The 25,027-nt window shown below is 46.9% G+C and overlaps 3 protein-coding genes across 5 annotated transcripts in view; 2 read left to right on the forward strand and 1 right to left on the reverse strand.

Moving 5' to 3' along the window:
- TM9SF4 (transmembrane 9 superfamily member 4) overlaps positions 1 to 4,188 on the forward strand; it is an 18,316-nt gene extending 14,128 nt beyond the window's left edge. Inside the window, exons 15-18 of the mRNA XM_080404393.1 lie at positions 237 to 300; positions 875 to 994; positions 1,498 to 1,587; positions 1,963 to 4,188. Coding sequence (XP_080260519.1) covers positions 237 to 300; positions 875 to 994; positions 1,498 to 1,587; positions 1,963 to 2,112 — 424 coding nt within the window. The 3' untranslated portion in view covers positions 2,113 to 4,188. The remainder of the gene's footprint in view (positions 1 to 236; positions 301 to 874; positions 995 to 1,497; positions 1,588 to 1,962) is intronic.
- Positions 2,406 to 19,923, reverse strand: PLAGL2 (PLAG1 like zinc finger 2). 3 transcript variants are annotated; one of them, XM_080404404.1, is made up of 4 exons: positions 19,814 to 19,923; positions 16,731 to 16,840; positions 14,877 to 15,272; positions 2,406 to 13,986 (listed from the first exon to the last, which is right to left on the reverse strand). In XM_080404404.1, exons 3-4 carry the CDS (start codon positions 15,137 to 15,139, stop codon positions 12,765 to 12,767), a joined length of 1,485 nt encoding a protein of 494 aa, XP_080260530.1. In that variant the 5' UTR covers positions 15,140 to 15,272; positions 16,731 to 16,840; positions 19,814 to 19,923; the 3' UTR covers positions 2,406 to 12,764. The 3 variants fall into 3 exon arrangements, with proteins under 3 accessions (XP_080260530.1, XP_080260531.1, XP_080260532.1); XM_080404405.1 differs by having other exon boundaries at positions 16,731 to 16,836; positions 19,814 to 19,897; XM_080404406.1 differs by lacking the exon at positions 16,731 to 16,840 and having other exon boundaries at positions 19,814 to 19,896.
- On the forward strand, positions 19,892 to 25,005 carry POFUT1 (protein O-fucosyltransferase 1). The gene is made up of 7 exons (XM_080404407.1): positions 19,892 to 20,129; positions 20,237 to 20,358; positions 20,511 to 20,693; positions 21,240 to 21,352; positions 22,036 to 22,228; positions 22,474 to 22,716; positions 23,145 to 25,005. Exons 1-7 carry the CDS (start codon positions 19,973 to 19,975, stop codon positions 23,331 to 23,333), a joined length of 1,200 nt encoding a protein of 399 aa, XP_080260533.1. The 5' UTR covers positions 19,892 to 19,972; the 3' UTR covers positions 23,334 to 25,005.
- The last annotated feature ends 22 nt before the right edge of the window (positions 25,006 to 25,027 follow it).

Below are 25,027 nucleotides of genomic sequence, written 5' to 3' on the forward strand. Positions count from 1 at the left end.
AAGTAATGTGATATCAGAGACAGTCTTTATAATTGTGATGTGGAATGGCTGGTGCTTATGAAAGTGGTATGTGCTCAACAGTGGGAGCAGCTGTGCCATTTACTGTGTGAGATTTATTCTAGTAATCTGGAGCTGTAGCGCTTTGCTAGGAGCACTCTGTGTGGTTACAGGGGACTTGTAATGGCCAGACAGTTATATTGTGCTGCTTATGATTTTTTTTTTTCCTTGCTCTATAGGATTCTCATGGCTGGTATTCTGCCTTTTGGAGCTATGTTCATTGAACTGTTCTTCATTTTCAGTGTAAGCATTTAACCCACTTTGCTCCTGAATAGGATTCCTCTTGTGCCAAAGCTTTTGAAAGGGAGGGGGCTTCAACTGGAGCACTCCCCTATTCCTGTACCTGCAGAAGGGGCCAGCAGGTCCTCCCCAGGCTGCTTGGTGTTGTTTCCAGAGAGGACTGGGCTGTGGGTCTCTTCAGACTGTCCTTTAGCTGAAACCACCTGGAGGTGTCTATGGGACTCTCCTTGGTGATTTGAAGGATGGTGGTAAAAGTGAAAGCTTACTGTAACCTTATGTCAAGGAACTGTTCCAGCTGCTGCCCATTTTTCCCCTTCTGTGTTCAGGGAGGCATTTGCTGTTCCATTGCTAGGGAGATAAAGGGGAATGAACAAACTGCCTCAGAGCTGTATTTGGGCACCTTTTGCAATCTGATTCTTCTGAACTAACCTGTGAAATGCGTTAGATCTGCAATTTCATCTACATGAGGCTGAGGGGCATCTCGGTTTTCCTTGGGTTAGCTGCTAGAAGTTAGTCTCATGTTCACCAATTGATCACAGTAGCATGGAAACAAATTTCTGCTGTGTCTTTGTTTCAGGCAATCTGGGAGAACCAGTTCTATTACCTTTTTGGCTTCCTCTTCCTGGTGTTTATAATCCTGGTGGTATCGTGCTCCCAAATCAGCATTGTCATGGTGTACTTCCAGCTTTGTGCTGAGGTGAGATTTCCACATTTGTAGTTTCGGTAGCTCAAGGTACTTGCTTCTGGAAAAGCACAGGTCACGTTACTGCTGCTGCTTGGCAGAAATCTAGCATGGCCCAGCTTCGTGAGCGTGATTGCTCCTAATGCCTCTTGACTTCAAGGAGAATTGTAGCTACTTGATTATCTGTGAGGCTGGGAACTATGGTTTCATACAAGAAATTCTGCTGGGAGCAGGGTATTTCGAGCTGATATCTGTTCCTAAAGAAACTGACTTCATTCCATCCACATACAAAATGAAACATGGGGCCAGAGGTGAGCCATGCTGTTCGGCAGCAGGTGCTGTGATACTGACCTGGCTTTGTTTCACTGTCAGCTTTTCATCCTCTTTGTTTGGAAACACTTCTGTGACAAAGTAGTGCCCCAGCCCCAAACTGTGGTTCTCCTTTGAAGGAAGAGAACCTGAGATGGTGATGCAGGAAAAGGAAGCCTGTGGGATAATGAGGCTTTTCACCCTGCCAGGATTACCGCTGGTGGTGGAGGACCTTCTTGGTGTCTGGAGGATCTGCCTTCTACGTGCTGATCTATGCCATCTTCTACTTCGTAAACAAGGTATTGTTATTCCTTCCGTATGAAAGTGCCACATTTCTAGAGGAGATTGTGGGATTTGGGAAAGGAAATGGTGAGACTGCCTGGTCCTGGTCTGTCCCCATGCCAGCCTGAGGCAGCGCACCAGTGGACTGTGCTAACAGAGGGGAGAGAAGGTTGTGAGTGCCCGAGGCCCCTGCCCACAGTACCTGTATGGCACAGTGTTCTCCAAGCCACCTCAAAGAGGGTTTCTCTTCAGCTGGACAAAACTGCCTTGAGTGGAGGGTTTCCTCCCTTTGTCACATGCTGCCTTGTCAAGGGCACTGGCTGGGTTGGGGAACAAACTCCTTGTTACTTCTGTACTTGATTTTGCTTTTTTTTCCCCCTCTTCTGTTCTAGCTGGATATTGTTGAGTTCATTCCCTCCTTGCTATACTTTGGCTACACTGCCCTTATGGTCTTGTCCTTCTGGCTCCTCACTGGCACCATTGGCTTCTATGCAGCCTACATGTTTGTCCGGAAGATCTATGCCGCAGTGAAAATAGACTGAAGATGTGGAGACCCAGCAGAAAGTAGACACCTCTGAATGCGTGTCCTCCTGGGAATGAAGGGGACACCTTCTCCCAACTCTTTTAAGGAAACAAAATCCAGTGGGAGAATGACAAGAGAAATAAATAACTCCTCGTTTTGGAATGTAACTTTGGCACAGTGTACATGGATTCTGGGCTACTTCTAGGGGGAAAAGGGGTCTGTAGATACCTTACATTTTAACTTTATTATCCTGTTCCATATTCGAGGGAGTTTTTTTAGCAGAGAACTATCCCTCTGTATAAGTAAACCCCCTTTTTGCTAATTCATCTTTTTTTTTTTTTTTTTTTTTTTTTTTATGTTGATGAGGAATGGATTTCAGACAGCAGTGGAAACACTTGTGAAAACGTTTTCTTCCAGCCCCTGGGGTGCTCTAGGATTCAGGGAGACTCTTCAGAAAAATATCAGACTGGGTTTCTTTCCTGCCTTCATGTCTACACAGAAGAGGGAGCTTGACTATGGCAAAATAAAAGGAGCCTGAAGGCTTAGCCAGCATGAGTCTGGCGTGCTCTGACCGTTGAAGCCCTGGCTTCGGCTTGTTTACAATTTGATGGAGGTGCCATTCGGAGCCTGGGAAGTGCAATTTCACCCTGAGAGAGCTTGAGAATTGCAACCCTCGGCATCGCTTCTCCATCCCTCCAGCCTTGGACAGCATGGGCCACTTCGGATGCCTGCACTAGAAGGGCTGAGGGAGGGTGGGGTTTCCTCTCTTTTGGAAGGTGCAGCCAGCAGCAGCAGGACGTAACGTTCTGGTGGAAGTGACGTGATTGTGCTGGTGCTGGAATACAGGACTGGAAGGATGCGCGAGGTAACTACAAAGGTTTGTTCTGTTGATTAGCTCTGCTCCAGCTGCGTGAGGAAATGGGGCAGGCTTCCTTCCCGGGAACCCCACTGGGATTGTGCAGAATCCCTGTGGAGAGAAGGCTTCGACACCACTGCTTTAGTGCCAAGCAATCTGATGCAGTATTGGGCCTGAGCTGCCGTGAGGTGTGTGCAGGCCCTGCAGAAGGGGCTGGGGACATGGGGAGTGGCCCCGAGGAGTTCTCCCATTGCCAGGAGCGGGCTCTCTCACCACCTGCTCTGTGCTCCAGCTGCTCTTGCTGCTCTCTGCTCCTCCTCTTAGATTCTCTACCTCCAGGAAACAGACAAAGTGTACACCCCTAAAAGCTGTATCTTGTTCTTCTCCACAAAATGGTCCAAGCCCTCCGGGACAGCCAATGTGGGCTCTTCTGCAGTGGGCTCCTCTCTTTTTCTGTGGCTTGATGCCTGAATCAGCCCATGGGAAACTCTTTTTAAAAAAGAGGTTAAAGGTTGGTTGGTTTTTTGGTTTTTTTAATTTTGCTCATTTAAATTATATTTACCAGAAAAAGGTTCCACATTACGGTGAAGGCTTCTTCCATCCCCAGACTAGCTGGATTCAGGGCTACAGGGGGGAGGTTTTTTAGTGAGATATACAAACGTTTTGCTTTTGCTTCTTGCTGTAGTAAGCAGCAAGGTCTCCAAATGACCAGCTGCTACAGGTGACGCCATTCCAACCCAGAACTGTCCAAAGCCTTCCCTGTTACCAGCATTGATGTGCACTCTTGTGTGTTTTGGGTTTTTTTTTTTAACTCCAGTTGCTGTAACTTTCCCCCAGGTCCACGCAAGGACCTGTGTCCCTTATCAACAGCCTTGCCCCCTGCAGGGAGCTGGCTTCCCAGGCAGCTTGACTCCTTGGCACAGAGTCTTTCCAGCTTTGCCCAATAGCTTCTTCGGCTGCCTGTCATGCCAGCCTAATCAGCTAGGAATAAAGGATGGAAAAAGGGAGCAGGGGATGTGCGAGCCAACTGTGCTGTGGAGTCCTGCGTCAGTTCTGATTTGAGATCCCTCTCTGAGACTTTGGTTGACTTTTATTTTCTGCCCCTGCCCCAGTGGAGAGGCTCAGCCAGCATTGATTTCTCTCCCTTCCCCAAAGTGTTTTCTCTGTATTCTTTGTAATTTTTAATTAATGTATGTATTCTTTGTGTTCAATTGTAAATAAATCTGCCATTGTCCTGTTGTCCTGCTTTCCTGGGTTCTCCTAAGCCACCTCTTGAGACTTTCTTTTCATAACACTTAGCCTGTTTGACACCTGTGTGGTCTTTGACACATAGCTTCAGTCAGAAGTGGAACTTGGAATACACTGTGGTTTTCTTTGTAAAATTTTTCTCCCGGTAAACTTGACTGAGCAGTAATGTTTTTCCCAGCATGGCATGTCCTGTATACTGCCATACATTGTAATTAAAATGCCACCAGTCAAGGTATTGGGGTCTGTTTCTTGCTGTACTGCTCTCCTGTGCTACAGGATAAGACCCCTTCAGCAACTCATCTCTTGTGTACGTGATGTTATTTGACTTGCACAGTACCGAGGACTGTTTGGATGGCTGACGGGCTGGCAGGGTCAGGCAAGTACGTGGTGTTTTTGAGCAACGGGCAAGAGTACAGCTGAGAAGCGAGCTGCCATTTCCTTCCCCTGTGGAGTATTTTGGGGGGTGTTGGTTCTGCAGAAGCTGGACCTTCATCGTCAGTGTGATGCCTTTCTGCTGGCAGGTGTCCATGGTGGGAAAGCAGCAAGTGTCCTGAAGGAGGGGCAGTGAAATAGCTTTTCTTGTGCTGAGCAGAGCAATGGATGTGGCAGCCAGGGCTGGAATGCGTTGCAGGGCTGCTGGGTGGCTGCGACCCTGATCAGCTGCCGAGACCAGAGCAGGCAAATAACTTACTCGGAACGGGTAAATCTTTGCAATAGCACTGCCCTTACAAAAGGGAAAGGAAGGCTCCAGCTCCACCAACAGGACAATTTTTTGAACTTTTCATTTGTAGACAGACAGGAAGCGGTGCTGCCGTGTCGCGTCCAGCCAGAGCCCTTGGCTCGGGGGAGAGCATGACCGAGAGCACGCGTTACCCGTGGCTGCATGAAGAATGAAACCTAGCTCATACCTAGAAAAGCATGTGAACCTGAAAATGGTTGTCAGCTTTTAAACTGTGTTCTGAAAAGAAATTCCTGAGAAGGCAGGGTGCTGTTCATCCTTTTTCATCTCTGCAGCACACTACTGCAGCTGGGGCTGTAGGGCTTGGCTCTGGTCTGTCGCCTTGTGAAAGCACCGTCATAGGGTGCGGAACGTGTGTGGGTTGCTTGGAAGGGGGGAGTGGGCCATCCCCGTCCATGCAGGCTAGTAATTTTACTGAAACCAAGTGACCAGAACTTTGTCAAGAATAATGTTGGACACAGAGGGTAATGGGATTGGGTGTCACTACGCGCCCAGCAGCAGGCCGTGTCCTTTTCTTGGTCTAATTCTTTGCTTGAATGAAACTTAAAAGTCTGCGTGGATTGCTGTAGGGAACTGGGTCTTTGACTTGCCTTATGACTCTGTCTTTACTTAACAAAGCAACCAAAAGGCCTCTAAGAAGACACCTGGGGCAGATAATTCAAATGCTTTTAATAAACAACTTCATTATAAAAAATGCTTTCAATTTGAACTTCATTTTGCAGGACAATGAAAGAACTAATTTCAGTGATAAACCGTACGTTTCCTAATGGCACTTAGCATTTTTACAATTTAAAAACCTTGTTTATGCCTCCCAAAATACTCCATAAAAGAGGTTATTCACTGTGTGTAAAAGTGCTAGAAAGTTTGTTTTTTAGAAAACCAGTTGAGCTTGAACAATGAGAAGCTTCTGGCTCTGGCAGCTGTAGCTGCAGGAAGGGAGGTCAGGCACTGGCCTGGCGAGATCCCACACGAGAAGAGAGTGTGAATTGCAGCCTCAGTGAGAGACACACCACATCTCTCCCATCAGCTTCCCAGGGCTGAGAAAGCCCAAACCTTTCTTTCCCCTACAACGGGATGCTTGCCGGCTCTGGATCAAATGCTGCCCTCCGGTTGGCTGCAGCCTCCGATGGGTGGCAGAGCTTGCGGCAGGGCAGCCCTGCCTGGGACAGGGCTCTCGGCGCACTCATGGCTGCAAAGGCCACTCAGTAGCTTTTCTTCCAGCAGCGGTTTCAGAGCTTGATTGCTGCCGGGGCGTCTCTGTGGCTTCCACGGGTTCCTTCTGCCATCCCTCTTGCAACCACCCGGTTGTCAGACCACCTTGAAGGCAGACATCTGCAGGTTTTTTTATTCAATATCCTCCTTTAAGGAAAATACTGGTACAAATGTTACAAAACAACCTTTCTAAAAGTAGTTCCTAGATACTAGGGGTCACTAGAGCGGAGAGAAAAAAACCACAGAGCAGTCAAGGCTGAGGCACTCAGTAGGGCAAGGAGAAGTCATAAACTCAAGCCAGGCTTCTAGCAGAAGTTACAGAATCTGCCTGCTGCTGACACCAGCTCTCTGCTCAAGTATGCAGGCTTGGGTACCATTTCCAGCTGCACCTTGGAGCAGGGCGTGCTGGTGAGTTCTATAAGCAAGGCTTGTGTGTTACCTTCAAGCGTAAGACACGGAACGGCAGAGGAAGATGGGCTGCCGGGACAGGTACGTGATCTGTTCACCTGGCTAAACCAGCCAGGACCCATGTGCTGAGTGATGGATGCCATAGCTGTTCCTGTCCTGCAGGCTTCAAGCAAAGCTGTCCCTTATCGTCTCAGTACATTCTGCATTACAGCTGGTTGTCTACTTGCATAGTAGTTTCAAAGAAAGACACAGTATGTGAAATAGAACGAAGGTGAAGATAGCTGTTAAAATGAGGGATGGTTGGTTTTTAACAAAACACTTTAATGTTGAGGATTTTTCGCTAACTGAAAATGAAGACCTGACCTATTTAATAGTAATAAAAAACACCCAGTTTCCAAAGTCCCTACTCTTTATCTTCTGCAATGCCTTTAACTTTCCTTGTTGCTGTGATCTCTCGATATAGATGAGCTCCCCCTGTGTCACATATGTTCCTTATGTGTGCTGGTATTATTTAGGCACTGGTGGAAAGGATGGCTGCAGACCTAGCTTAAACTACGAACGCACAGTGAGGAAGATGCTTCATCTTCTCCTGCAAGCCAACCTGTGCACCTAAGAAATAAAATGTACTTTTGATAGGAAAGCTAAGCTAACCTCGTGGCACAGATTAGTGAGAAGCAGAATGTGATGTTTTCTGGGTATCGTTTCTGATTGCCAGTTCCATTTCTGCTTGACCTGTTTCTGTGGCAGCCTAAAGCATTTAGTGGCAAGTGGTCTGTGAAACTGTGGGGAGATGGTTCTGCATGCTCGGGAGAAAACTCCTCACCTGGAGCTACAGAGTGGCTGAAACATGTGGAAAGATTCCTAAAGGATCCTGGTTATTCACCAGAATGAAGCGAGTACACTGTGGGGTGGTGGGAATAGTATGGAGGTGAGCCCGATGTGAGTGTATGGCAGGGACAGCAGAACCTGAGAGGAGTCTGCTGACATTGGAGACACGGTGGTAGGAGGAAAGGGAAACAGTGGTCCTGTGAGAAAGTTGTCAGTGGTAACAGCATGTTTCCCAGTCAGCTTTCAGCTGCGTTACAAGGGAGGCTCGGTATTGCTGTGGCCCCTTAGAGGGAAACGCGCACAGAAAGGGCGAGAGGTGGCGGGGTCGGTGACACGAGTGAAAACAGTCGTGCTTTCCCCAAGTCCTGGTCCAGCAAACCATGCTGAACCAAACCGCTTTCTGCTAGGCAGGTGTCAGGCAGGACCGTATTCAGAGCTTCCGATGGCAATTCCCATCTCTGAGAACCGGGAAAAACACAAAAGTAAGTTACAAAAAAGAGGAAAATTTTAGATAAAGATGGAAACCCATGAAGTTTTAATGAAGTGCTTCTGTCCGAGCCATTCATCCACTTTGCTCTTTGGTGGCAGGATATCTACAGGGCTTGGGCAGGCAATTAACTAAAAATAGGCACCCAAGGGAGAATTCAGTGAGCCTGACTAACCAGGATTAGAGAGGATAAGCAAGAAGGTAGGGTGATGAGGAGAGCATCTTTGAAGATTTCTTTGTAAAAATTGTAATTGCAGGCAGTAGAAAGTGCCTCTGTGGGGTTATTCTTTCCAGATAGCAAAGGTGATGCAATGGTAGAGAAAGGAAACGGGGATTTTTCAGTGAACTGCAGGAGATCTTCCAAGCAGCTGCTATTCACCTGTCAGCAAGGAAGGAATTAAAGAACAAAGAGCTGAGCTCCCAACAAAAGTACTGAAATCATCAATCTACTGGAGGGAAAAAAGGGATTCCCATTGAAGTGACAACATTTTTCAACACTAAGGCTAAAGAGCAGGCACTATTGTGAGACAGCTGAACAGGGTCTGTAAAAACGCTGTACGTGGATATTCTGTCAAGTGAAACTCAGTGGAAGCAAATGCAAGTTAACATGTTGTTCCTTCATACGAATGGATTTTGTGCGAGCTGTAATCCCATGGGGAAAAAGATCTTCAGACTTTCACACAGCTCTAGAAATCTGAGCCTGGGAAGGACTGGCTAGGTGAGTTAACCCTCTGCTGCCACAGAAATGGCTTCTCCTGCGTATTTTCTAATGAGCAAGCTGGAATCATTCTTGCTTCCAGTGGGACATTATGTCCTTGCCTCTTTGTGTCTGGGGTCTGATTGATAGTGGCTGGCATGTTCATGTCCTGTCCTTCCACAGACTTGAGCTCTATGATTTTATATCTTAGCTGTCTGCACTGTTTCTGTTGGTCTTGAATGCCCTCCACGTCAGCCACACTTTAAAATACCTCTTAACTTAACCCTCCCAACCAATTATTTGATGTAGTCGCTCCTCTTGGGCTCAGTCTGATGCCGCCTTTCTGATACAGATGTGCCTGGAATAGAGACTGTAACAGGGTGGTTCACGGGTCTCTGCCATGTGACGAAGCCCTTCGTTTAGCACTTAAAATGCTGCACATCTTTACTGGCTGCTTTGCACACTGTTTGTAGGGTAAGATGTGAGACTTCTACTGACATAACGTTTGTTACAGTTGAGTTTCATCAGCTCTGACAGGTTCAGCCCCCTGAGCTGTCCTGCTTTTGTACAGCTGGTGCTTAGTATCCCAAATCTCAGTACTTCTCTGCTACCTTATCTCGCTGTAAAGTTCAGCCTCACTTGCTGTCTCCTGTACTCATTAAGCCTCTGAAAATGCTGCTTTAAAAGCTCCTCTCTTCCGTCAAAAGTATTTTGTGCCTCTCGAGATGGTTAAATTTGTATTTGTCCTGGCTGGCTGGCAGCAGTATCCTGTACGTGGAGCCCCTAATTTGTGGTCCTTGAAACAACACGTAACTGTAACGCTTGGTCCTGTGTTCACAGACACTGCTGCTATGAGTCTCTGTCCCACATTCACCACCCTTCCCCATAGTTTCCTATTCCCTAGATTAATAATGATCTCTGAAGAGAGAGTAGCATGTTGACTTAAACATTCCTAAACCTCGATTTAAAACAAAACCAAAAAAACACAAAAAACCCCCAAACCAAACCCTTTCTGGGATGATTTTTTTTTTTTTTACATCTCACATAATTAGCATAATGGCTTCACGCACGTAAGTCCTGCACAGACACAAGAGAAGTTTTCCAGGCTGTGCTGCAGCAATCAACACCCCAGGGAGGCAAGTTTACCATCGTTTTTTACCTATAGTCACATTAGCAGGAGCTTGTCTAAGCTGGCTTCCGCTGATTTTTGTAACAGCTCAGCACATACGTCCTAATGAACTTTGACTCCCAAATGGTGTAGCATAGATGCTCAAAGTTTTTCCTTATGAACAGGTAAAAGTTGTTCACTGACTAGTTTCAGGAAATGAATTGTTTTGTGAATTGCACACTTAGTATTTCCAACAGAAGTAGCCTTGTTAGTTTTAGATAGGCTGACAAAATACTTGCAGATTATAAACTCTGTTGTGTAACGGGAACTTTGAACTTGTTTTCCCGTGCAAATACCTAGTATTAGCTCCAGCGCGCTAAATGCGCTCCCTTTGCTGGTTTAGACTTCCCTTTCATTGACAAATGTTCTTGCAATTCTGCTTGTTAGAACAGGTGTGGAAAGCAAATCACACATGCAAATAATAGCAAAATGAATTCCATTTATTCTTTGACAGCCTACTGGTAGGAAAAAGATGCCTGGCTCTAAGTTTAGCTACCACTGCTAAAGGAATTCCAGTGATGACATCTGTTCAGAGTACAATGCAGGCAAAAAGCAAGAAAGCCGAATGCTCTGAAATGGAAGAAGGTGTATGATGGCGTTGCATAAACCTGACAATCGTCACTTGCAGTCAGCAATCAGTTCTGACCATTTATTTCTAAAACAAAACAAATCCTCTCAACCGAAAACAGGGATAAGGCTTGCATATAATTGATAACAGTGTGAAACTCTCTAAATTTGCAAAGAGAAAAGCAATAGAAGACAGGCCTGAGGTATTCAGTGATGGTAAACAGAAGACTAGCTGAAACGCCCTATTTACCTTTTCTGTGTTAGAGAAGAAGAAGGCACTCGTTGAACTTCGAAAGGCAACATTTTACAGTGGAGAGAAGGAAGTACTGCATTTAACTTGGGGAGATCATTGCCACAGGATATTGCTGAGGTAAATAAATCTTATATTACATTTTGATACAAAAGTATTATTTGCAGCATTGCTGGCTAACCTAAAACAACCGATCTATGTTTTGGAGAATCAATGGATCACTAAACAGTCATTCTGGGAAGAATTACTAAGCTAAATTAAAAACAAAATTCTTGAGTAAAACAGAAGGGGGACAAGCCTATGAACAAACGAGGCACAGCTAATGTCACACTGTAGGATCAATGGCTCAGCAGAAAGCAATATGCATCAACTGAAATGAATGTGCTCTGGGGAGATGAGGGGGGGACAGCATCTGGCTTCACTGACGGAGCTGAGATAACAGAGTAGAGGTAGATTTTTGCATTTTCTAGACTTATGGAGAACAGTATTGACAAATTTCCTGGTTTATATTGGCCTACAATGGTTCCTCCATGCTGAGGTACGAAGATTTGCGTGACTGCATTCATAAACATGCACCAACGTATACTGCGATTGACCTCCGTGTGTTATTATCTGCAGTACAAGTGCCCAGGAAAATGAGAGCAGGAGACAATACAGATGCCAAGTGACATCAGCAGCTGGCTGCCACTTCCCAGTGTAACCCTTCTGCCTGCAGTAGGTAGGCAGTCCCCGGAAGAATTTAACAGATGGGGCAGGCAGCAAGGGAAGCAGGACTTTTAACTTTGGGAGGCAAGGCCTGAGAAGGAGTGAACAAAAAGGCTGGTGGAATCAAATCCTAAGTGAAAGGGTGACTGCAGGCCCAAATCCTCAGTGTTTGTTAGAACTATTAGTGTTGGGGAAAATGCTTCAAATACACTGAAAAGAGTGTACGTGAAGCTGGGACCAATTTTTCCTCCTGATTCCTGGACGTTATCACCCTAGGACTGAGGTAAAAATGTACCTCTTGAGACTGCTTCATGGATAAGCCAAAAAAGGTACTGACCTTACTGAACTGTTGTGGTAAAAAAAAAAATACCTAGAAACTCATACTCTGTTCCTCATCTCAAAGGAAACTATGAAGCAGGGGCCTGGGGCCTGTCCTCATCCACACCTGGTATGACAGTACTCGGTGCTGATGGCCCCGAGCTCCTCACCTAGCTTTTTCACATGCTTTGGTTTCCAGAACAGATGCACAATCTGTTTGCCTGTGGGAGATATTTAAAAGGGTTCTATCCATACACCACAAAAACAAGCTAAGCTGTGAGAGCTGCTCCATCCCCTTGACGCGTGGATAGCCAGAGAGAAAATGCAGGAAGCTGCTGCCTACAGTGGCAGAGACTGAAGTGGTCCAAAAAGCAGTGTATTTCCCCATGGGGGAAGAACATGATAAGTGAAGAGAAATCAGTGCAACCTGACTTCATTGTGTAAACAGTGTTCTAGCTACACCAGATATAAACCCAGTGTATTCTGGTGCCTCTTATTTTTTATAATGGCGGAAACAGATTTGTGTTGTGTAAACAATGTTCACTATAATGACTTTAACCTAACGGCTCCGCAAAGAAGAATGAGGTGATGTTTCTGAATTCACTATGTAAACGGTCTTGTTGCTTAACACTGATGTGGAGTAAGCTGTATTCGGTGGAGTAAGCGCTATTAGGTGATGGGATGAGAGGTAGTGGGGAAGGACAGCCTCTTCCCCATTGGCTTCAAACAGAGTGGGTATCCTGACTTCTCCTTCTCCATGTGGAGGTGTTGGCTGTTTTGCCAGAACTGCAGTGTGATAACATGAAATGGAAGCTGGACTCTTCAAAAGTTTAGCCCAAGATGAAAGAGTCTCAACTCCTTCTCAGGGACAGTCCCTTCCCAAAGAGGAACGCAGCTCTGGGATCTCAGGGAAGGTCAGTGCTAAGCGCGGCTCCTGATTCACAGATTAAAAATTAGATAGAATATATCCAGTCTATTAGACGAAATCTTTTCGCTGTACAGGACTGGGACTTGCACGGGGATATCTGCTGTTCCAGTCTACAAGTGCTCCCTCCAGAGACCAGAAACCTCCTGTCTGAAACAGCTTTGCAAAGCTTTCACACCCCAAAGGGAAGTAAGAGTTGTGCGTTTTTAAGGCTCTCCACAAAAGGGTGACTGAAAGATCTGTTCTCCAGTGCTATTTTCAGCTTATTGGAATGCCTGGTGGAAACGCGGCAGCGTAGTTGTGCTCAAGCTGGAGGTGAAGACAGGGGGCAATGAATGAAGGGGCCCAAAGTTCAGCGAGGCCCCGGCTCCAGGAGATTCTTGAGGTTGATGTTGCAAAGTGGTAAGCAGTGGCTGTGTCTCCCCCTGTGAGTAGCCCATGACCAACCCCCCTGACGATACAGGTGGATTGCAAGGAGGAAGATTTAGGGGGAGGAAGCCAAGAAGATGAGAGAAGTCCATGTTAGCAGCACAGAGAGCCTCTGAAAGGTTAGCAGGGCTCTTGGAAAGCAAAGCCTCATCCAGGGGGGGTGGCTGAGGCGAAGAGGACTGAGGCTCACCAGATGAGAGAGACAGGCTGCCAGGGAAGTCTGACAAAAAGCTGTCCACCTCTACTTTGGGTAGTTTCTCAGGCAAATATGAGGTAGATCCAAGCTGATACTTTGGAGGAGGTTGCGGCGGGGAGGAGATGGGAGAAGAAGACTCCAGAGGATAGCTCATTCCCATTGGAAGAGAATTGGGAACCAAAGAATGGGGCATCCCTGAGCTTGGCATGGATTGGAGATGTGTGCTGTACATGCCCACAGGCAACATGCCAGGGAAGCTCTTACCACCTATCATGTCTCTGGATGCCATACACAGGACAGGACTCAGCTCTTCTTTCACTGCAACAGATGAGCTGCAGCTTAGGAGACCCAGCATGTCAACTGGCTCTGTCTTAATCTTCAGCAGTTCCTGGGAGTGGCTTTTCTTCATATGCCTGGTCAGATGATCTTTCCTCCCAAACCTCTGAGCACAGTACTGGCACAAGAAGTCCTTCCGCCCCGTGTGCACTACCAAGTGTCTCCGCACATCTTTCCGGGTGTAGAAGCGCCTATCACAGTGATCACACGGATGCTTCTTCTCCTTTGCTCCACCAGAAGCCCGCCTAGAATGGGCTTTGAGGTGCTCCAGCAGGACTTGGGTACTTTCAAACGTCTGGAGGCATACCTTGCAGCTGAGATCACCGCTGGCAGCTGCATGCATGGCCAGATGTCGCCTGAAGCCGAGTTTTGTGTTGTAGTTTTTGCCACACTCAGGACAGTGGAGGGCCTCCTTGTTTGGATCGTGGGTCTGGAGGTGGTTGCGAAGGTGATCTTTCCGGTGAAACATCTTCTCACAGTACATGCACTGATGAGGCTTCTGAGCAGAGTGTGTGGCCATATGCCTTTTGGAAGAAAAGCAGGAAAGTTTAGACTAGTATCCAACCCCTAAGAGAAGACACACTACTTTTTCAATATTTTTCCTTGTGCTCTACATTTTATACCACAAAAACTCCATGTGGCATTTTATCACCACTAAATGACATGCACAGAAGCACACTTCAAGCAACAGTTACAGAGCCTGTCTCAGCAGTGCCTGTCCTCCCTAGAATGCATCACCTCCACACATGCGTATTTCAGTCATCTACTCAGCTCCTGCTCTCTGCTGAGGCTATCAGAGGAGGAAATGACAATGAAAACTGGTCGTTTATGACAAAGAATGCTTATCTGGTGGTGAGACAGCTTCATTTCATCAGGAGGCATCAGACTGTGGCAATGTCTGCTGACAGCCACTGTGGACTGATTGCACCTTAGTATCTTACACTGTCTGACTGCAGTTCATCTAATTTCAGGTTCCTAGGGATCATAGTTTAATTATTTTGTGCTGTATTTTGGTACATGAATGGGAATTCTATTCCTTTGTGCGAGAACAATAGCTACCACAGACAGAGTCCTGTGATTAAACTTAGAGGTGGGGCTTCCGAAATGTGAATGCTATTCTTGCTTTTCATTTTGTTTTTCAGTCTGTGAACTTCACTTTCTGCTTTGATTCCCTCCTTAGTAAAACAGGAAAGAGCTGAGCTCAGGATAAAGTATTATCTGAGGTTCTCTGGAAGGTGCTTGAAGAGATACCAAGTATGGTAATGTCTGGGACTCAACCGCTTTGCAAGGTAACAAGGGCATTCCCCCTCCTCCACTTTCTCAGAAATTCAAGCAAAAAAACACGATGGAGGGATTTTCCCCTCTCTTCTGTCAGGGTAGCACTGTTAGGTAGAGGCACTCAGCAGTTACCTACCTATATAGCTTGTACTTAGAAGCAAAGGCTTTGCCACAGTGCAGCTGAGGGCAGTTGTATGGTCTCTGCTCAGTATGAGAAAGCGTGTGAGTTCTCAGCTTATCGACATTAGAGAAGGAGGTCTCGGAAATTTCACATTGGCATTTTCCCTGACTTTCGGTCTCTTCACCTCTTGGTCTGGGGACTAATTTCCAGCCTGTCTCTTCCTCCTCCTGCTTTGCATCTTGAATCCAGTTGGGAACACTGGGAAAAAATGCCGTCATGGCAGGTCTAGTAGAACATGGTCATGTCAAGCAGAACTCAAGCCTGCAGGCGTCTTGCTGTGATGTTGTCCCAGTGCAGTTTTCTGTTGGAACCCTCTGTGACCAAACTGATTTAATAGCAAAACATCTTCATCTGAAATCACAGAACGGTTGGTGTGACACATGTGAGCATTCAACAAGCACTATAGACGTGAAAATAAGCGTTCACAGACATGGGAAACTCCCATCTCTGGAACACCTTCCATCCTTTTCTCCATTAACCCCTTTGACCTGAATAAAATTATGTTAAACTTTTTCGGAACTACATTTTTGCAACTATTAAGAGCCAGTGTTATCTGTTACATGCGTTTTCTCCTGAAATATTGTAGACAGGTGTCTCTTTGTAGCTATAAATACCTTACCCTTTTCCCCTCGTGTTTTATGGATTGCTTTGCATCTCCCTTTTTTCATGTTCATACCCCATTCTCACTTTTGCTCTTTGCTTACATGGAATTGCCTTCTAGAGCTTCTCAGAGAAACTAAGGTTCTCTTGTATTTATTTTTTTTCATCCACTTTGCTACCAACCTGGTGCACTAGGAAGACCATCTCCTAGCAAACCAATCTGAATTACCACACATGGGTCAACAGGGGTGGGGAGGAAAACTTGCTATTATTGGCAACATCACACCTTTTTCAGGAAGGCAACAGATGCTGCTTCAGGGTGTGATTAGTCATTGTATTTTCACTTTTCTACTGTGGGGCAGATTCTGCCTCTCTGGATTAGCAAGTTTTCTACACTAATGAGCAATTTATTTTTTTTTTACGCTCTCATCCACTGCTAATGGAAGCTCAGACTGTTTCCTGTTCAACTAAACATATCTCCTGCATGCTCTGCTAGCTGTCATGTTAATGAAAATCTACATTACTTTCTCTTAGCAGGTTGTTCTTCAGTTGTGCTTGTCTTGTTGGTAAAGTACTGCATTTTTATATGGTTCTACCAACACCTAAACTGGTTAGCTGAAATAAAAACCTCAGAAAAGATCTCTTTCACCGAATTTAGCTGCCTGAGAAACTCTTCTTAAAATAGTATCAAACCCTCAAGCTCTTTCTCGCTCCATGATTGCTTCAGAGGGAGGAACTTCCTGCCGGCACATCAACATGAGTGCCAGTTGTGGGCAGGATGTGCAACTACGAGGGAACTAACCAACCCCCATTAAGAAAGTGCACCACTGAACGTTATGAATAGCTGAAATAACAATAACTGTAACTGCACCATCACTCACAATACCCTGAATAGTTCCCTCAGGATGGAAAACGCTGAGAAATAGGTTGACTCTGAGAAAACTTGTCACTATGAGGCTTGGAAACATCCATGAAGAGCAGAATTCGGTTTTGTGCAGGCTGAATCTACTTGGGCAGAACAAAACAATAAAGGACTGGAACTGCTGAGCTGCCACTTTGGTACAACCCAGTGCAGTGTGACAGGCTGTTCTGACCCCTCAGGGTGCAGGAGTCCTGTGGTTCAAAGCAGTCTTCCTTTGTAGGTGTCTAAGACTCTGAATATTTCACCTCTGTATGAGATGTGTGCTGGAAAAAATAAGCGTTCTCTACCTCCTGCTTCAGAGCTGTGCACGCATTCTGGGAGTCTCTCCCACTTTTGCCAGGTAGTTGCTTCTTCCCCTCTGAACAAGCTCACCCATCTGTGCTGGTTTCAAAGCTACCTGAAAGAGGACAGACTTTCAATTTTGCTGTCTCTAATAGTAACGCATGTAAACAATCACCTTCAGAGCAGGAATCCAAATACAAATGAGCTAAGACATGGTAATCTCTAACTCATTATGGTAAAATTTCATCAGCTTTCCTTTAAAATTGTAAGGATCTAGCAAGAAAAAGGACTCTACCTATTTGGGTCTAAGTCAAAATGCATGTCCTGGGACACTGACAGCTGTGGAATAAGGAAGAACAAACAAGATGAGGGTCTTGCATAGTCCTGCAACCTTTTCCTAGTGAAACACAGTTGCTGTGGAAGGTTAACAACATAATTTGTGCTTGGCTAGAAAACTCTGCCTGATCTAGATATTTACATTTCAAAAACAATACATTAGTTTTCTTAGTAACATTTTCCCAAATAATGTTTCCAGTGTGGTCCCTGTTCACTATAGCTCCATAGCCACCACAGAGAAACGTCACTGCTGTATGGAAACACTTCGCCTACACCTGTTGAAGGAACATCTTGTAAATGATGGTGTTTGTATCAGCACCGGGAAACCTGGTTATCTTAGAAAGTTTTGTACTAGTCCTGGAAAACTGTGGTTAGCCTATGCAGCCCCAGAAATCTCAGATAAGTCGGTTACAGAAAACTCCCATCACCAGATGAATCCTCCTCTGCTTCAGTTCTACAGGGGTTAAGAGGTTGACAAGGTGAACACAGAGCTGGAAAAAAATATGATACACCTGGGAGCTGGGTTCCCCCTGGCTACCAACTTACATGAAATATTTCATTATGACAGTCATCAGGTTTGTGCAAATTCAAGCTAGAAGAGCTCATATAAGCTGATGGATCGTATGCTATGTAGGAGATTCCAGCCCCTTGTTACTGCACAGAAAACAACGAGGTATGTCTGACTTGGTACGTATTACAAAAAAAGCTGTCAGGCTTCACAGAAAGTCCCTGGGATAGAATTTGCCACCTGCTTTGACAGTTTTTCCCACTGTTTAATCTTTCTCAAAGTATGGTTCAACAATACAGCATTTCTGCACAGTTTATGCCCTTGAAGTCACTCCTGTGACACGGAGCACCATTCCTCAGCTGTGTGGGAAAAACTTGTAACCTAGGCTGGGAACCAGACTGGAGAACTGCCCAGGTTAAAAATAATCAGGAAAAAAAACAAAAATGAGCCTGGATGACTTCTCTGACTATACCAACAGCAAAGCTGTGCTGATCTGGCCAGAGCGGGTATGCAGCAGCAGTGGGAGGCAGGGACACGGGGCCTGGCAGGCTGCCTGACTAGCCCCCGGATTGTAGAGTTGCCGTTTCCCTTTCCTAACAGGCATCTCTTGCATCTGATTTGTATTTGGCTGTCCTTGGCTTCTACCTGCTGAGTCCTACTGTACCTTCACTACGGAGCTGCTCCAGAAATGTCACTTTTTTTCCTCCAGGGACAGAGAAGTTGGCCCAAGGACACCTGTGTCCCTCAGTCCTCACCACCCGCTTCTGCACTGCGCTGGCCGGCTGTTTTCCAGCTGCTTGATGGTGCAGCTGAAGGAATTTACCCAGCTGAAAAGCAACTTCTTTTTACATCTTTCCTCCACAAGCCACATCAGTCCCCCACTCAGATCTGTTAAGCTATTTTAAGTTGTTAAAGCTTCAACTTGAGCAAACAGAAGGTACCAGCTACGTGGCAGAAAGAAGAGGCTAGAATCCATGGTTGGCACTCAGCCTCAGCCTGGTATCGTGCCTCAAACCCAGCTTCTGCAGCAATCCCAGCTGTGGCGCCAGGCCTGGCCAGGACACCGGTTCACTCATTTTTTTACTGATTCTCCTACACAAAGACCAGTGACCGTAACAACTTAAACTGCTGCAGCAACATCTCTCAGAGCACACCTTTCAGAACGCCCACACAGCATAACAAATTCACCCCCTACTTTTCGTTAAAGTGTTCTGACCAAGTCCAGCTCCAACCCCTGACTGCAAGGTCTGCTTCCAGACCTCAGATCACATAGTGACTTTTCTGAAACCTCTGCCGTTTTCCAATATCATTTTCTTAATTATAAGGGAAGAAATGGGGACACCAGACCTAGATGCACAGTACCAGCCCTACCAGTACAACACCTGGATGTAAAAAAATCACTCTCCCACCTCCTCACACATCTTGCATTGACCTTTTTTTAATAGTTTTTTGACACTCACAAACACCAACTCACGTGTCATTATGATTCCCTGATTTCCCCTATAAAAAAACATTATTTTATTGCATTGAGTGACTCTGGCCATTTCTAGATATGTAGGGTTTTACATCCAAACAGGCTCATTTTTCTAGTTAAGCTGCTCAAGCCTCAGTATCAGTTTCCTCCACTTGATCACTTACAGACTTTGGAAAAACTCTGCGTAAAATTAGCATTTACTTTTAAAGCCCAGGAAAAACCCGCTGCACCTTTCCCATAGGAGGTTAACCACACACCCCATCCTCGGGGACGGTTTTCCCATCTGACCGAACTCCTTTCACCCTCCACTTCCCTGGCATGACAACAGACGCGATTCCAACAGCCCAAACCCCTTCGCCGCACCAGCGGGGAAGCCCCAAACGCCAACACAGCTCCGAGATGATTTATTTATGATAAAAGCCGCTTTTTTCACCCACTCATCCCCAGCCTGTCTGCAAAGCCCCCAGGACAGTGTGCGGCCGTGCTGGTTGCAATCGGGTTGCAAACCCCTCCAGGGCAACTCGCCCTTCCCTACTCCGACAGCTCCGCCGTTTGCACCGGGAGGGAAACGGGAGCCCCACCCCCACCCCGGAAAGGGTCTGCGGAGGCGGCCGGGCCAGTGCCAGGGGGAGCACACGTGCCGCCCCCCCACCCCCCCCGTTACCATGGCGCAGCCCTGAGGGGTCCCTCCCGCCAAGAGGAGGGGGCCGCCGTGACGCCGGCCCTCACCCCCCTTCCTCCGGTGCCGCCTCCCCGCCTCCCGCACTCACCCCGTTCCCCCGGGCCCCGCCAGGCGCGGCTCCGGCCCAGGCCCCGGCGGCCCCATTGTGCGGGGCATTGTGGGAGTGACGTCGCTCTCCCACTTCCGCCTCGATGGTGGCCGCTTCCCGCTAGAGAGGCCGTTCCGGCGGGTCCCGGGGCATGCCGGGATGGGGCCGCCTCTCACTGACCTCCGCCGAGCCGCCATGGCAGCGTCGCCGGTCCTTATTCTGCTCCTCGTCTCGCTGCTGGAGGAGATGGCGGCAGGAGGCGGCGCGGCGCCAGCCTGGGACGCGGCCGGTTACGTGCTCTACTGTCCCTGCATGGGTGAGGCCCTCCCGGCGCGGCGGGGCCGGCGCGGAGCCCCCGGCGGAGCCCCCAGGGGAGGCCCCGGGAGATGCTCCGTCTGAGCCCCGCTCTCGCCTCTGCTGCAGGCCGGTTCGGGAACCAGGCCGAGCACTTCCTGGGAGCCCTGGCCTTCGCCCGCGCCCTCAACCGGACCCTGGCCGTGCCGCCGTGGATCGAGTACCGCCACCACCGCCCGCCCTACACCAACGTGAGCCCGCGAGGGCCGGGCGGGCAGCGGGGGCAGCGGGGAGGGGGCGGTGCGCAGGGTGGCGGCCCCCGCCCGGGGTGAGCCGCGGGAGGCCGGGCGGCGCGGGGGCGGTGTGCCGCTGCCCGTGACTGAGGCGGGCCCGTCCTCCCCAGCTGCACGTACCCTACACCGAGCACTTCAGGCTGGAGCCGCTGCTGCGATACCACCGCGTTATCAGCTTGGAGGACTTCATGGAAAAGCTGGCGCCCCTTCACTGGCCACCTGGCAAGCGAGTGGCCTACTGCTTCGAAGCGGCAGCTCAGAGGAGTGCTGACAAAAGTACCTGTCCCATGAAGGTGAGTTCCTCCTGCGTCCCCGCCGGCACAGCTGAGTTCTGCTGCTGTTCCTGAAGGGAATGACTGCCTCGCTCGGGTTGCAGCCTTCCTTTCAGTGCGTCGTGGTGTGGCATGCTGTACCTTCATGCTCAGCTTGGTCAGCAGGTGCGTGGGGCTCAGGAAGATGGTCTGCGTAAGTGAGTTCTATCACTTTGGACTTGATTGTGACCATAAGGAGAACGGGTCTGTAGCTTATCTCCTCCTGGTCTCTGCCAGTTTCCCATCTGTGGTATAGTTGCCCGCTGGTTTTAAAGCAACTTCTTTTAATTACAAGTCTGAGAGCTGTGGCATTCCTGTTCTTTTAATATGGCCTGTGTTTTAGATCTTTTTTAGTTTTTTTCATTCTCTCCTTCCTGTGGAGCTGATATATGGCAAACAGGCTGTTGTATTTGGCCTGCTTTCCGCCAGTAACAGAAAAGGTCTTTGGCTTTGCCCCTCAGGACCTTGCTAGGTCAGCCTTTTGGGCTCTGTGTATGTGCTGAATGAACACCTGTCTTTTCTTTGCAGGATGGAAATCCATTTGGTCCCTTCTGGGATCAGTTTCAAGTGAATTTTGATAAGTCTGAACTCTTCAAGGGAATTTCCTTCAGTTCTGCATACAAGGACCATTGGATCCAAAGGTAGCAAGAAGGTGGAACAGTGCTGGCACGCCACTGTAGGCATTTCAAGTAACTTGCAAAAACAGTTGTGCTAGTCGCTGTGTAAAGCTTTTGCCTTTTGGGGGAGAGATATTGAAGTGGTTAATTAGCAATATAATTAAAAATCTTAGTGCTTTTACCATTAAATATTTGCTGAGCATGCTCTTCCTGTGAGTGTTATTAGGTGTGAACTCTGTAACGCTGATTTCTGAGCCAGTAATACCTAGCTACAGTATTTACTGATTACACATGTAATTATTCTTCAAAAAGAACTTGGTTCTCAGTTGCTGATCATGAACTGTATTTTACTGGTTACCTTGTTTTCAGAGCTACAGGTGGTATCAGTAAGTTTGGGTGACAGAATTGCTCTCATCTGGGGTGAAAATATAAGCTGTCATTGCTTGGTGGCTCATTGCTGCATGTGAGATTCTTACCTTTTTGTGTGTTAAATAAAAGGTCTGAGGTAAAGTGTAGCACCTGCATTTTCTTCAGTGTTGCATTCAGATGGGAAAATGGTTAAAATTTATCCAAATTTAGAGCAATAGATGCTGTATATTTCAGGTTGTTCATAGTTTCTGTTTTAACCTTCACAGTAGTCTTTGGGCAAGATGACACGTGCAAGGTTATGTCATGTTTCAAACTGGTGGTTTTATTTCTTTCCTTAGGTTTTCACCCTCTGAGCACCCTGTACTCGCCTTACCTGGAGCTCCAGCCCAATTTCCAGTCTTAGAGGAACACCGGCCCCTCCAGAAATACATGGTGTGGTCTGATGAAATGGTGAAGAAAGGAGAGGCCTATATTCATTCTCTGCTGGTCAGGCCCTATGTAGGAATTCACCTGAGGATCGGCTCAGACTGGGTAGGGTTCCCGTGCGGGACTGGTTGTTGTGGTCTGTACAGTTGCTATAGACTGGTGGCTAATGCTCTGTGGAAGAAGCTGCCCAAAGAGGAGCTGTGCTTCTGGGGTGGCAGCCTGAGCCCTTATCAGTGCTGTTGGGATTCCCCTTTCAAACAGGCTGACGCTACTGGCAGATGTGGAGGACGTGACAGTGTTTTCTCCCACTTGCAATTCAAATGTGATATTTTCTTTCCTTCTCCCAATAGAAAAACGCCTGCAATATGTTAAAGGATGGGACGGCCGGGCCACACTTCATGGCTTCACCTCAGTGCGTGGGCTATGACCAAAGCACTGCAGTCCCTCTTACCATGGACATGTGCCTGCCAGACCTCAGAGAGATCAAGCGTGCTCTCAAGCTCTGGGTGAAAAAGACAGAAGCTAAATCTGTTTATATTGCTACTGATTCTGAGCCCTACACAACGGAAATACAGCAGTTTTTACAAGAAAAGGTAAGTATTTTAGAAACCTGTTCAGGTAGGAGAGCTTTCATAAAAACATTCCTTGGATTTTGGTCTGATGCTGCCACCCACAGTAGGCAGGCAGTTGTGTAATATGTTATTCACAGAAATATTGGCATCTCAAAGTGATTTTTCTCATAGCAATTAAAATTATACTGTAAAACTCTTCCTTTCCCAGAGGTTGAAGAGCATTATTCTGCATGGTAGTTAATTTTGCCTTGAAAAAGACTTCAATTAAATAAATCGCAAGTGATTTGCAAAATTTTTGACATTTATTTATTCATAAATGAGTTAAGGGGCAACTTCAGATGGAATCCACTCTCTTTTTGTTGTATATTTCCATTTCTAATATTATGCCAAGACATTTGGATTGTAATAATAGATGACTGGATTCATCTGCTTTCCTCATTTCTCTGCAGATCAAGGTTGTAAGCTTGCAGCCAGAAGTGCCTCAGATTGATTTGTACATCCTCGGTCAGTCTGATCATTTTATTGGAAACTGTGTCTCTTCGTTTACTGCCTTTGTGAAAAGAGAGCGCGATGTGCATGGAAGACCCTCTTCATTTTTTGGTATGGACCACCCACCAAGATTACGGGATGAATTCTGACCAGAAGAGGAACAGGCTCCATGGTTCTCAGGCCTCTGAGCTTGGTACCGTGCTAAGGGACCACTCAGCACTGTGTTCTGCATGCAGAACACACTGCCAGGCTGCTACAGGCCTGTTTCAGCCCTGTGATACTCCTCACAATGGCTTCTAGACTGTTTTGTCTGTCTTCTCCTATATTTTCAATGTGAGGTCAGGCAGAAAAGAAATTTTAAATCATATAGTTTATGGAAAAACTATAAACTATGTACAGTTTTTTAGATGTAGTTTATATAGCTCTCCATTCTCACTGTTTGGGGTTTGCCAGCTATCATGATGAAGCAGCTGCTCAGGTGTCCCCTTCTTCATATTTTTTTTTTCCGTTAAATCTTAAATTTTACTTGGAGAAGTTGTGAAACTTTTTGTCCAAAACTGACCATAAGTTCTCTTTAAGTGCAAAGTATTTTCAGGCATATCGCGGTCCCTGGAAAGAAAGTGCAAAGTAAAACTCTGGACTGGAAATTACTTCTGGGTTTTATTGGGTGCCACTGTTGCCTTACTAGACCTATGTCACCTCAGTGCCTCAGTTTCCATTTCTATGTCAAAAGACATTTCATACCTGCCCTTCAGCAGTGCTTTGGGGCACCTGGATCTCTTCAGCGGCACTAGAAAAGTGCAGCAGGGGCATGTTTTAATGTGCTGCCTTTTCAGCCTGTCTTTGTGTTGAACTGAGGAGAAGGCGTTTGCGGGAACACAGGCAGGAGATCTTTCATAGCCAGTTGAGAGTTGGAGATTTAGGGCTTGTAGCTTTGTAGCTGTTGATGTCAGGTGGAGGTCTGTGGTAGGAGTGAAACTGGTTTTGAGCTAAGACTTCTAAAGTAGCTGTAGTGGGGTTGGTGTATGTTGTAGCTAGGTCTATGGTAATGGCTTCTGTTTTCTTACTATATTTTGTAAAAAAAAAAACCCTCTGACAACACAACTCTTGTCTGCAGGAGTAGTTCCCTGTGGAAATTGGTCGCTGATGGTGAAACAGCAGCCCAAACCCCTTTGTTTGGCCCAGTGCAGTTTAGTGCTGGTAACACCAATAATCTTGATGTGGTGAGACTCAGCTTGGCTGATGCCTTCTGGTACTCCTGTGATGTTCTTTTTCTTTTATCCAAAGACTGAGTACAGAACTTGCTGTTGCTTTTTTAAAAATGCCACTGAATTGAGTCAGTGGTACTGGGACTGGCTGCCTCTAGTGTGCTACTGTGGTCTTAACGGTGCTGTCGTGGAGTGTTTACAGGGGTTTAACTCTAAATGTCTTTTTAGTGGTGGGATTTTTCCTTCTTGAAAATGTTCCTCAGTTTTGAAGGCTCAAGGGAGTGACCAAAAGAAGGCTGAACTAGCAGGTCCCCAAGTGTCAGGATGGCAGAGGCTCGTCTCTTGTTTCCTTGGTGCTGGCTTCCAGAAACTGGGGAACTGGGTGGTTGCAGGGCCTGGGGCAGCTGGGTGCCTGGAAACCCGCACACTCCTGGGTGTTTCACATGGCTTCGTCTTGGATGGTGCCATCGGGGCTCCTTGCCGCAGGGCAGGGCAAGGGCAGCCTTTCCGCATAGTGTTGGGAAAACAATGTATTGAAACGGTTGTGTGTTTGGTTTTTTTTTAAAAAAAAACACGTATTTCTTGTAATAATAAAACCTCGATTTTATATTCACGGGTGTGGCACCGCCATTCCT

Source organism: Falco punctatus, assembly GCF_963210335.1.
Source record: "Falco punctatus genome assembly, chromosome: 10".
In the NCBI taxonomy this organism is placed as follows: Eukaryota; Metazoa; Chordata; class Aves; order Falconiformes; family Falconidae; genus Falco; species Falco punctatus.